At 54.6% G+C, this 13,573-nt stretch overlaps 1 protein-coding gene across 1 annotated transcript; it reads right to left on the bottom strand.

Annotated features, from left to right (window-relative positions):
• Positions 1 to 3,388: 3,388 nt before the first annotated feature.
• On the bottom strand, positions 3,389 to 12,481 carry atp5if1b (ATP synthase inhibitory factor subunit 1b). The gene is made up of 3 exons (XM_069896118.1): positions 12,368 to 12,481; positions 4,862 to 4,974; positions 3,389 to 3,661 (listed from the first exon to the last, which is right to left on the bottom strand). The coding sequence occupies exons 1-3, from the start codon at positions 12,437 to 12,439 to the stop codon at positions 3,508 to 3,510; spliced, it is 339 nt and encodes a 112-aa protein (XP_069752219.1). The 5' UTR covers positions 12,440 to 12,481; the 3' UTR covers positions 3,389 to 3,507.
• Between the last annotated feature and the right edge of the window lie 1,092 nt (positions 12,482 to 13,573).

The following is a 13,573-nucleotide window of genomic DNA, read 5'->3' as shown; positions in this document are numbered from 1 at the left end:
CCTTGCCTGTGCAGACACCTTTTTACCTAGGGTGGTATCCGCGAGGACTTACCAACACCACGTGGAATTTTTCCTTTAATAAAACCCTATCCTTTATTGCGCAGTTTTCCTGATCAATTCTCCGAGTCAATTTGGCAGCAGATTCTTTGGATCGCAGAGACCCTCTGACCATTGTATGGCGCTTCTGTGTCCCCAGAGACCATCCCGTTCCCAACAGATCTTAGTCCAAATTTAAAGCAAAAACCACTTACCCTTTTTGCGGGTGGCCATCCTTTATCTGTTGGTTCCGAGGAGATCCCTGAGGGAATGGGAAGCGCTCTTGACCAGCCACCTCTTTTCTGTTGAGTCACTTTCTGATCCTGCTTGCAGCTCCAAATTCTGTTGTTTTTTTGATGTCCAAAAATGAGTCAGGATATGTGGAGAATTCTTCAGAAAAGTTTAAGCCTTTATTTGCAAACAAAAGCTGAGACAAATCAAAGCCTGGACTCTGAAATGCCTGTTGCTATGAGACACTGCCCTTTTTTTAAATACAGATTTTAAGTTGCTTATCAATGTCAACTTTGATTGATGTTTTGTACCAATTATCTCATCCTGGGTTCGTTTCTCGGTCATGGTACTCATCACTTCTCCTTGCACTACACTTATCTTCTTGGAACTGGCCCGTTTAGAATAAATCACTCGCCACTATGGTTTCCCCTACCTCATCCTGTCTTACGTCTCCTATCTGATCTCCTGTTACTCCCATGTATGACCTTCATGTTTTCTCTCTGGACTTGTGTTTTAAAGTTTGCAGTTTTGTGTAACCTTGAGGATGAAAATATTTTCCCTCCTTGTATTTTAAAGTTAGCAGGCTTTGAAGTCAGCAAATTCTACACATACTATAATCAGCCAACTTTTCTGCATACTGTGGCTGTTACTTAATTACATTAATATTTTTCATAGTGTAGTTGAAGTACATAATAAATTGTAATAATGTAATTGTAATAAATTGTTACATAGTAATGGAATAGTACATAGGTATATTTTCCGTACTTTCCATGAAACCATGATCAGTATACAGAAAGCTCAACTTTTTATTTGATCAGCAAATTTCACCTCTGGTAGATTTCATCAGTGATGCAAATAACTAGTAGGTGGTCAAAGTACTCTCGCTAACTGTAATCTTGGTCTCCTTACCAAAACTTGAAACAAAATCCGATTCAAAAATCAGGTCCTTAACTTAAAGAGGTAGATATTATCCCATTTGAATTCTGGATGCTGTGGAAGATAAATGCTGAAGGGTATTGATACTACTTTTACAACTCTGAACTCATCTCATTGACTAATAACACTGCATAACAAATTTTTTTTCAAAAGGTTTGCTTCCTGAAAATAATTGGGGATTGCGATAGACACAAGCTTAACCCAAAGATAATTTCAGATTTTCTGTCTCACATAGGAAGTTGGGAGAAACAATAACAGAGTGGAGAGAGTGCAGAGAAGGTTTACCAGAATGTTGCCTGGGTTTAAGCATCTGGAGTATGGGGAGAGATTGGACAGATTGGGACTTTATTCTTTGGAGCGTAGAAGGTTGAGAGGGGATTTGATAGAAGTATTTAAGATTATGAAAGGGATAGACAGAATGGATGTGGATAGACTATTTCCGTTAAGAGGAGGAAAGATTAAAACAAGAGGACATGAGTTAAGAATTAAGGGGCAGAAGTTTAGAGGTAACATGAGGGAGAACTTCTTTACTCAGAGAGTGGTAGCCATGTGGAATGATCTTCCGGGAGAAATAGTGGCGGCGGAGTCAATTGTATTATTTAAGAAAAGGTTGGACAGGTATATGGATGAGAAGAAGATGGAGGGTTATGGGCATTGTGCAGGGAGGTGGGACTAGAGAGGGGTGTTTGGTTCGGTGCGGACTAGAAGGGCCTAATGGCCTGTTTCCGTGCTGTAATTGTCATGTTTTTATTATTATTGAATTTAGCATGTCTAATCGCATAATGACGCTGACATATTTCATTAGTTCAATTGTCTTAAAAACGTTTTGCCGCTGATTTTCATTTGCACTCAACATCTGATGCCTCTTGTATCCAACAAGAGTATGTCAGCATGGATGGATTCCAATTCCCCTGATACCTCTTTTCTATGGTCACAATGTCCTTGTGAAATCTTTCACCATGTTCGTCGATGCACCAAGATCAGTAGGGAAGAATTCCAAGAACGAATGCAAAAAGAAAATTGAATTTTCAATGACATGTTACACTTCATGGTTTTGGATGCTTGAAGTAGATTTAAAATGACACAAAATCAAGTACATCTGAAAAAACAGCACGTAATAGGTGATCATCAGACCAAAATCCAAAAAATATGCCCAAGGGTTTGGGAAGCCAACCCTTTGTTGTCCAGTGTAATTACCAAACTGCCACACCAGTTGTTGCTCATCTATTGTTTTGAATGCACAGAGCTGCTGAGTTTTTTTTCTTACCGAGGAAAGGTCTCAGCCTTCAGCATCATGAAAGGAACCTGCAAAGCACCAGGCATTGCCTAAAAACAAGCAATCAGTGCCACAAAGTCAGCTTCTTCTCCACTGCCATCAGATTCCTGAATAAACAATGAACAAAAGCCACTGCCTTACCTTCTGTGCACTACTATTTTTATATTATTGATGCAAGATGGTTCATCATATGAATGTCTGCACTATAATACGCTGCTGCAAACAAATAAATTTTGTGACAATAAATTCTGACATTCTCAGGATCGAAAATTGTCTTTATCTGGGAAGGTTTTAAATATCGGTCAAATTCCGTCTCTTTCAAGGCATTTATCACATTTCACAGCTCAGCCAGACGACAACAAATTAACATTTGTTGTCGTCTGGCTGAGCTGTAAAATATTCCAAGTCAGTGGAAATAACAATCCATACGGTGATTCACCAACAGCTCAGGACCCCTATGAAGTTACTTAACTAGGAAAGCTCTGCACATAGTAAGCCCCTTGAACTTTTTCAGTGCGGTTAGCACAACGCTGTCACAGCCAGTGCCAATCAACTCCAGTTAAAATCCGGCACTGTAACGAGTTTGTACATTCTCTCCGTGTCTTCATGGGTTTCCTCCAGGTGCTCAAGTTTTAAAACACACCCAGTTGTAGGTCATTTGGGTGTAATTGGACAAGGCGGACTAGTGGGCCAGAAGGGCCTGTTACGTCTACATTTTAAAAAATGAAAAATGTCAGTTGAAGTGTAGGCATCTCAGCAAGTAACATGCAAAATGTTACTAAATGTAAACGTTGGCCAAGCAGAAATGAAGATGCAACAAAATTTCAGTTATCGTGAGAACTACAAGATGATGCATGAAAAAAAAACTAAGCTAGCATGGTCATGGATCGTGCATGCCCATAAAGAAAATTTATTCAATGAGTTGTCTTTATTAATATGCATAGGGTACATCCAAATACGATTACATACAAGCATATTAATTGACATCATGATTGAGACTTTCACAGTCCATGGGAAAATTAGAAATCCTAGTCATCTGGGTCATCATTACGTCTCAGTTTCTTAATCTGGCTCTTGTGGCGTTTAATCTCGTCCTGTAAACGCTGGATCTCTTTTTCATGGTGATTAATCTCTTCCCTGTGATGCTTCTTCAGATTCTCAATCTGCTCCATTTCCTTTTCCCTGCAAGATTATGTAAAGTCAGTCTTGTTAAAGTGGGGCATTGCCTTCAACATTTTGATCATACTTGAATGGAGTCCATTATTGAACCAATTTGCTCAACTGATCTCAAGTATACATTGCATGGTGGCATGGCTGTCAATTTGAAACTATTTTATCACATCTTTTCACAAACTATTAAATGAAAACCTGCTGAGTTCCTAGGGGATTTTTGGGTGTTTTTTTTTAAAACTACAATCACAGTTGCTGCCAATAATTTAACAGTCTATCAGCCAAAATCCTGTGCAATAAGTTTGTATGTTCTCCCCACGTCTGTGTGGATTTTCCCTGGGGGCTCCAGTTTCCTTCCACTGTTCAAAGGTCAATTGGGTGTAAATGGGCAGGATAGGCTCAAGGGCCTGTTACCATGCTGCATGTCTAAATTTTTAAAATTTAAATAGATTTTTAAGTTATAGGGCCACAAGGATTAAACAGGAAAGGGAGAAAAAAAAACCAGATAAATTTCTTATTGAGTGACAGCAGACAACAAGATATTTAGCTTACTCTCATTTATTATCCACTAAGCTAATTATAGTTACTTGAAATACTCTGGAAAGCTTTCGGAGAAAATTATTCATTGCATGAAAACAGACCCACTCACCTTTAATTGACATAATTGTCCTACCATTTCATTCTTCAAAATCAGTAAAAATGAATCCAAATACAACACAACCAATCACCAGTTTAAACACAAAACTAAAAGGTTATAGTAAAAAAAACCCACAATGCTGGAGAAACTCAGCAGGTCAAATTGAATATACTTAACCAACGATTTGGGCTTAAGCCTTTCAGCAAGGTATGAAGAAAATGTAGGCAGCTGCGTATACAAAAGATAAAGATCCATACCTTGATGAAGGGCTCAAGCCCAAAACATTTGTAATGTATTTTTATTTTGCTGTATAAAGTACCCTGCTTGACCTGCATTGTGTTTTTACTTCAACCACAATGTCTGGTGGCATTGTGTTTTACTACTAAAAGATTAAAATTCATCCTTCAACACAAGACCTATTGGACAATTACATTGTTGTAGATGTTTAAGTTCCAGGACATCACCCCTTTCAATTCAAGACTCAATTAGTTAAATTAAAAATATAAACCCAGGATATGAAAGACAGGTCAGACGAGGGGAAGAGAGCAGCCCCTAAACAAGATTCACAGACTTACCTGAAGTATTTCTCTTCCAATGCAGCTTCTCTGGCACCAAAAGCACCTCCAGCCTCCCTTATGGTTCCTCCACCACCACCACCTTTCCCAACTCCCTTTCCCAATTCCCCCAGCTGAAACAAAACAAGAGTTGCATGTAAAATACAAATGCAGTATTTGCAAAGCATCTACATGTCCTTTAACCCTGCGTAGTGCACTCCTTCATATTTCACATCACCTTTACCCCACTCACCTTTACCCCACACACCTTTACCCCACACACCTTTACCCCACACACCTTTACCCCACACACCTTTACCCCACACACCTTTACCCCACACACCTTTACCCCACACACCTTTACCCCACACACCTTTACCCCACACACCTTTACCCCACACACCTTTACCCCACACACCTTTACCCCACACACCTTTACCCCACACACCTTTACCCCACACACCTTTACCCCACACACCTTTACCCCACACACCTTTACCCCACACACCTTTACCCCACACACCTTTACCCCACACACCTTTACCCCACACACCTTTACCCCACACACCTTTACCCCACACACCTTTACCCCACACACCTTTACCCCACACACCTTTACCCCACACACCTTTACCCCACACACCTTTACCCCACACACCTTTACCCCACACACCTTTACCCCACACACCTTTACCCCACACACCTTTACCCCACACACCTTTACCCCACACACCTTTACCCCACACACCTTTACCCCACACACCTTTACCCCACACACCTTTACCCCACACACCTTTACCCCACACACCTTTACCCCACACACCTTTACCCCACACACCTTTACCCCACACACCTTTACCCCACACACCTTTACCCCACACACCTTTACCCCACACACCTTTACCCCACACACCTTTACCCCACACACCTTTACCCCACACACCTTTACCCCACACACCTTTACCCCACACACCTTTACCCCACACACCTTTACCCCACACACCTTTACCCCACACACCTTTACCCCACACACCTTTACCCCACACACCTTTACCCCACACACCTTTACCCCACACACCTTTACCCCACACACCTTTACCCCACACACCTTTACCCCACACACCTTTACCCCACACACCTTTACCCCACACACCTTTACCCCACACACCTTTACCCCACACACCTTTACCCCACACACCTTTACCCCACACACCTTTACCCCACACACCTTTACCCCACACACCTTTACCCCACACACCTTTACCCCACACACCTTTACCCCACACACCTTTACCCCACACACCTTTACCCCACACACCTTTACCCCACACACCTTTACCCCACACACCTTTACCCCACACACCTTTACCCCACACACCTTTACCCCACACACCTTTACCCCACACACCTTTACCCCACACACCTTTACCCCACACACCTTTACCCCACACACCTTTACCCCACACACCTTTACCCCACACACCTTTACCCCACACACCTTTACCCCACACACCTTTACCCCACACACCTTTACCCCACACACCTTTACCCCACACACCTTTACCCCACACACCTTTACCCCACACACCTTTACCCCACACACCTTTACCCCACACACCTTTACCCCACACACCTTTACCCCACACACCTTTACCCCCACACACCTTTACCCCACACACCTTTACCCCACACACCTTTACCCCACACACCTTTACCCCACACACCTTTACCCCACACACCACTCATCACCCCACACACCTTTACCCCACACACCACTCATCACTACCCACACACCTTTACCCCACACACCACTCATCACCCCACACACCTTTACCCCACACACCACTCATCACCCCACACACCTTTACCCCACACACCACTCATCACCCCACACACCTTTACCCCACACACCACTCATCACCCCACACACCTTTACCCCACACACCACTCATCACCTCATCCCCCTTCTACCCCCCAATCCCCCTCCCTCCCCTTACCCACTCTCAGCACCTCATTCCCTCCTACCCCCTCCCTTCCCCTCCTACCCCCTCCCTTCCCCTCCTACCCCCTCCCTTCCCCTCCTACCCCCTCCCTTCCCCTCCTACCCCCTCCCTTCCCCTCCTACCCCCTCCCTTCCCCTCCTACCCCCTCCCTTCCCCTCCTACCCCCTCCCTTCCCCTCCTACCCCCTCCCTTCCCCTCCTACCCCCTCCCTTCCCCTCCTACCCCCTCCCTTCCCCTCCTACCCCCTCCCTTCCCCTCCTACCCCCTCCCTTCCCCTCCTACCCCCTCCCTTCCCCTCCTACCCCCTCCCTTCCCCTCCTACCCCCTCCCTTCCCCTCCTACCCCCTCCCTTCCCCTCCTACCCCCTCCCTTCCCCTCCTACCCCCTCCCTTCCCCTCCTACCCCCTCCCTTCCCCTCCTACCCCCTCCCTTCCCCTCCTACCCCCTCCCTTCCCCTCCTACCCCCTCCCTTCCCCTCCTACCCCCTCCCTTCCCCTCCTACCCCCTCCCTTCCCCTCCTACCCCCTCCCTTCCCCTCCTACCCCCTCCCTTCCCCTCCTACCCCCTCCCTTCCCCTCCTACCCCCTCCCTTCCCCTCCTACCCCCTCCCTTCCCCTCCTACCCCCTCCCTTCCCCTCCTACCCCCTCCCTTCCCCTCCTACCCCCTCCCTTCCCCTCCTACCCCCTCCCTTCCCCTCCTACCCCCTCCCTTCCCCTCCTACCCCCTCCCTTCCCCTCCTACCCCCTCCCTTCCCCTCCTACCCCCTCCCTTCCCCTCCTACCCCCTCCCTTCCCCTCCTACCCCCTCCCTTCCCCTCCTACCCCCTCCCTTCCCCTCCTACCCCCTCCCTTCCCCTCCTACCCCCTCCCTTCCCCTCCTACCCCCTCCCTTCCCCTCCTACCCCCTCCCTTCCCCTCCTACCCCCTCCCTTCCCCTCCTACCCCCTCCCTTCCCCTCCTACCCCCTCCCTTCCCCTCCTACCCCCTCCCTTCCCCTCCTACCCCCTCCCTTCCCCTCCTACCCCCTCCCTTCCCCTCCTACCCCCTCCCTTCCCCTCCTACCCCCTCCCTTCCCCTCCTACCCCCTCCCTTCCCCTCCTACCCCCTCCCTTCCCCTCCTACCCCCTCCCTTCCCCTCCTACCCCCTCCCTTCCCCTCCTACCCCCTCCCTTCCCCTCCTACCCCCTCCCTTCCCCTCCTACCCCCTCCCTTCCCCTCCTACCCCCTCCCTTCCCCTCCTACCCCCTCCCTTCCCCTCCTACCCCCTCCCTTCCCCTCCTACCCCCTCCCTTCCCCTCCTACCCCCTCCCTTCCCCTCCTACCCCCTCCCTTCCCCTCCTACCCCCTCCCTTCCCCTCCTACCCCCTCCCTTCCCCTCCTACCCCCTCCCTTCCCCTCCTACCCCCTCCCTTCCCCTCCTACCCCCTCCCTTCCCCTCCTACCCCCTCCCTTCCCCTCCTACCCCCTCCCTTCCCCTCCTACCCCCTCCCTTCCCCTCCTACCCCCTCCCTTCCCCTCCTACCCCCTCCCTTCCCCTCCTACCCCCTCCCTTCCCCTCCTACCCCCTCCCTTCCCCTCCTACCCCCTCCCTTCCCCTCCTACCCCCTCCCTTCCCCTCCTACCCCCTCCCTTCCCCTCCTACCCCCTCCCTTCCCCTCCTACCCCCTCCCTTCCCCTCCTACCCCCTCCCTTCCCCTCCTACCCCCTCCCTTCCCCTCCTACCCCCTCCCTTCCCCTCCTACCCCCTCCCTTCCCCTCCTACCCCCTCCCTTCCCCTCCTACCCCCTCCCTTCCCCTCCTACCCCCTCCCTTCCCCTCCTACCCCCTCCCTTCCCCTCCTACCCCCTCCCTTCCCCTCCTACCCCCTCCCTTCCCCTCCTACCCCCTCCCTTCCCCTCCTACCCCCTCCCTTCCCCTCCTACCCCCTCCCTTCCCCTCCTACCCCCTCCCTTCCCCTCCTACCCCCTCCCTTCCCCTCCTACCCCCTCCCTTCCCCTCCTACCCCCTCCCTTCCCCTCCTACCCCCTCCCTTCCCCTCCTACCCCCTCCCTTCCCCTCCTACCCCCTCCCTTCCCCTCCTACCCCCTCCCTTCCCCTCCTACCCCCTCCCTTCCCCTCCTACCCCCTCCCTTCCCCTCCTACCCCCTCCCTTCCCCTCCTACCCCCTCCCTTCCCCTCCTACCCCCTCCCTTCCCCTCCTACCCCCTCCCTTCCCCTCCTACCCCCTCCCTTCCCCTCCTACCCCCCTCCCTTCCCCTCCTACCCCCTCCCTTCCCCTCCTACCCCCTCCCTTCCCCTCCTACCCCCTCCCTTCCCCTCCTACCCCCTCCCTTCCCCTCCTACCCCCTCCCTTCCCCTCCTACCCCCTCCCTTCCCCTCCTACCCCCTCCCTTCCCCTCCTACCCCCTCCCTTCCCCTCCTACCCCCTCCCTTCCCCTCCTACCCCCTCCCTTCCCCTCCTACCCCCTCCCTTCCCCTCCTACCCCCTCCCTTCCCCTCCTACCCCCTCCCTTCCCCTCCTACCCCCTCCCTTCCCCTCCTACCCCCTCCCTTCCCCTCCTACCCCCTCCCTTCCCCTCCTACCCCCTCCCTTCCCCTCCTACCCCCTCCCTTCCCCTCCTACCCCCTCCCTTCCCCTCCTACCCCCTCCCTTCCCCTCCTACCCCCTCCCTTCCCCTCCTACCCCCTCCCTTCCCCTCCTACCCCCTCCCTTCCCCTCCTACCCCCTCCCTTCCCCTCCTACCCCCTCCCTTCCCCTCCTACCCCCTCCCTTCCCCTCCTACCCCCTCCCTTCCCCTCCTACCCCCTCCCTTCCCCTCCTACCCCCTCCCTTCCCCTCCTACCCCCTCCCTTCCCCTCCTACCCCCTCCCTTCCCCTCCTACCCCCTCCCTTCCCCTCCTACCCCCTCCCTTCCCCTCCTACCCCCTCCCTTCCCCTCCTACCCCCTCCCTTCCCCTCCTACCCCCTCCCTTCCCCTCCTACCCCCTCCCTTCCCCTCCTACCCCCTCCCTTCCCCTCCTACCCCCTCCCTTCCCCTCCTACCCCCTCCCTTCCCCTCCTACCCCCTCCCTTCCCCTCCTACCCCCTCCCTTCCCCTCCTACCCCCTCCCTTCCCCTCCTACCCCCTCCCTTCCCCTCCTACCCCCTCCCTTCCCCTCCTACCCCCTCCCTTCCCCTCCTACCCCCTCCCTTCCCCTCCTACCCCCTCCCTTCCCCTCCTACCCCCTCCCTTCCCCTCCTACCCCCTCCCTTCCCCTCCTACCCCCTCCCTTCCCCTCCTACCCCCTCCCTTCCCCTCCTACCCCCTCCCTTCCCCTCCTACCCCCTCCCTTCCCCTCCTACCCCCTCCCTTCCCCTCCTACCCCCCTCCCTTCCCCTCCTACCCCCTCCCTTCCCCTCCTACCCCCTCCCTTCCCCTCCTACCCCCTCCCTTCCCCTCCTACCCCCTCCCTTCCCCTCCTACCCCCTCCCTTCCCCTCCTACCCCCTCCCTTCCCCTCCTACCCCCTCCCTTCCCCTCCTACCCCCTCCCTTCCCCTCCTACCCCCTCCCTTCCCCTCCTACCCCCTCCCTTCCCCTCCTACCCCCTCCCTTCCCCTCCTACCCCCTCCCTTCCCCTCCTACCCCCTCCCTTCCCCTCCTACCCCCTCCCTTCCCCTCCTACCCCCTCCCTTCCCCTCCTACCCCCTCCCTTCCCCTCCTACCCCCTCCCTTCCCCTCCTACCCCCTCCCTTCCCCTCCTACCCCCTCCCTTCCCCTCCTACCCCCTCCCTTCCCCTCCTACCCCCTCCCTTCCCCTCCTACCCCCTCCCTTCCCCTCCTACCCCCTCCCTTCCCCTCCTACCCCCTCCCTTCCCCTCCTACCCCCTCCCTTCCCCTCCTACCCCCTCCCTTCCCCTCCTACCCCCTCCCTTCCCCTCCTACCCCCTCCCTTCCCCTCCTACCCCCTCCCTTCCCCTCCTACCCCCTCCCTTCCCCTCCTACCCCCTCCCTTCCCCTCCTACCCCCTCCCTTCCCCTCCTACCCCCTCCCTTCCCCTCCTACCCCCTCCCTTCCCCTCCTACCCCCTCCCTTCCCCTCCTACCCCCTCCCTTCCCCTCCTACCCCCTCCCTTCCCCTCCTACCCCCTCCCTTCCCCTCCTACCCCCTCCCTTCCCCTCCTACCCCCTCCCTTCCCCTCCTACCCCCTCCCTTCCCCTCCTACCCCCTCCCTTCCCCTCCTACCCCCTCCCTTCCCCTCCTACCCCCTCCCTTCCCCTCCTACCCCCTCCCTTCCCCTCCTACCCCCTCCCTTCCCCTCCTACCCCCTCCCTTCCCCTCCTACCCCCTCCCTTCCCCTCCTACCCCCTCCCTTCCCCTCCTACCCCCTCCCTTCCCCTCCTACCCCCTCCCTTCCCCTCCTACCCCCTCCCTTCCCCTCCTACCCCCTCCCTTCCCCTCCTACCCCCTCCCTTCCCCTCCTACCCCCTCCCTTCCCCTCCTACCCCCTCCCTTCCCCTCCTACCCCCTCCCTTCCCGTCCTACCCCCTCCCTTCCCCTCCTACCCCCTCCCTTCCCCTCCTACCCCCTCCCTTCCCCTCCTACCCCCTCCCTTCCCCTCCTACCCCCTCCCTTCCCCTCCCTTCCCCTCCCTTCCCCTCCCTTCCCCTCCTACCCCCTCCCTTCCCCTCCTACCCCCTCCCTTCCCCTCCTACCCCCTCCCTTCCCCTCCTACCCCCTCCCTTCCCCTCCTACCCCCTCCCTTCCCCTCCTACCCCCTCCCTTCCCCTCCTACCCCCTCCCTTCCCCTCCTACCCCCTCCCTTCCCCTCCTACCCCCTCCCTTCCCCTCCTACCCCCTCCCTTCCCCTCCTACCCCCTCCCTTCCCCTCCTACCCCCTCCCTTCCCCTCTCATCACCTCATCCCCTTCTACCCCACCCCTCACATCACCTCATCCCCTTCTACCCTCCCACCCACTCCCTTCCCCTCTCATCACCTCATCCCCTTCTACCCCACCCCTCCCTTCCCCTCTCATCACTTCATCCCCTTCTACCCCCCCACCCCCTGTCTCATCACCTCATCCACTTCTTCCCTCCCACCCACTCCCTTCCCCTCTCATCACCTCATCCCCTTCTACCCCACCCCTCCCTTCCCCTCTCATCACTTCATCCCCTTCTACCCCCCCACCCCCTGTCTCATCACCTCATCCCCTTCTTCCCTCCCACCCACTCCCTTCCCCTCTCTCACCTCATCCCCTTCTACCCCCCACCCACTCCCTTCCCCTCTCATCACCTCATCCACTTCTACCCCACCCCTCCCTTCCCCTCTCATCACCTCATCCCCTTCTACCCCCCCACCCCCTGTCTCATCATCTCATCCCCTTCTACCCCTACCCCCTCCCTTCCCCTCTACCCCTCCCTTCCCCTCTACCCCTTCTCATCACCTCATCCCCTTCTACCCCCCACCCCTTCCCCTTTCATCACCTTCTACCTTCCTCCCCCCTCCCGGGTCTCATTCCCTCGTAGGGCTGTCAATGGGCGGTTACCTGACTGCTGTCGCCGTAACGCCGCAGCTGCCGGACCAATGCCATCCGCTCACTCAGCAATAGCCTCGCCATTTTTAGTGTCCTTGCAACGCCCGAGCGAGGGAGCACGTGATCACTAGCACACCAATCAGTGCAGTGGTGTATGGTAATGCAGTGGTTGCCGGGAGATCTGCTCAGCACGCCCTAACTGCCCATCATCTCCATGTCACGCCGCCGACACGCCCATCATGCAGGACCATGCGCATGACATGTCGATCATCTTCAGGTCACACCCCCTTACATGTCCATCATTTTCAGGCTACACCCCCTACATGTCCATCATCTCTTGGCCGCACCCCTACATGTCAACCGCCTCCAGGCCACGCCCAGAATCCCCAGGCCCGCCTCCTACATGCCCATCTTCCCAAGACCATGCCCCTTACGTCCATCATATACAGGCCACGCCCATCTTCCTCACATCTTACCTGTCCACTATCCCCATGCCACATCCCCTAACCGTCCATCATCCCCAGGCCACACCCACTCTCTCGTCCATCATCCCCAGGCCACACCCACTCTCTGTCATCATCCCCAGGCCCTTCCTCCTATATGCCCATAATTCCTAGGCCCTGCCTCCTCTTTCTTTGGCTTGGCTTCGCGGACAAAGATTTATGGAGGGGGTAAAAAGTCCACGTCAGCTGCAGGCTCGTTTGTGGCTGACCAGTCCGATGCGGGACAGGCAGACACGATTGCAGCGGTTGCAAGGGAAAATTGGTTGGTTGGGGTTGGGTGTTGGGTTTTTCCTCCTTTGCCTTTTGTCAGTGAGGTGGGCTCTGCGGTCTTCTTCAAAGGAGGCTGCTGCCCGCCAAACTATGAGGCGCCAAGATGCACGGTTTGAGGCGTTATCAGCCCACTGGCGGTGGTCAATGTGGCAGGCACCAAGAGAGTTCTTTAGGCAGTCCTTGTACCTTTTCTTTGGTGCACCTCTGTCACGGTGGCCAGTGGAGAGCTCGCCATATAATACGATCTTGGGAAGGCGATGGTCCTCCATTCTGGAGACGTGACCCATCCAGTGCAGCTGGATCTTCAGCAGCGTGGACTCGATGCTGTCGACCTCTGCCATCTCGAGTACCTCGACGTTAGGGGTGTGAGCGCTCCAATGGATGCTGAGGATGGAGCGGAGACAACGCTGGTGGAAGCGTTCTAGGAGCCGTAGGTGGTGCCGGT

Source organism: Narcine bancroftii, chromosome 8 (assembly GCF_036971445.1).
Source record: "Narcine bancroftii isolate sNarBan1 chromosome 8, sNarBan1.hap1, whole genome shotgun sequence".
Lineage (NCBI taxonomy): Eukaryota > Metazoa > Chordata > Chondrichthyes > Torpediniformes > Narcinidae > Narcine > Narcine bancroftii.
Note: the sequence above shows the minus strand (reverse complement) of the source record. Positions and strands in the feature narration are given on the sequence as shown.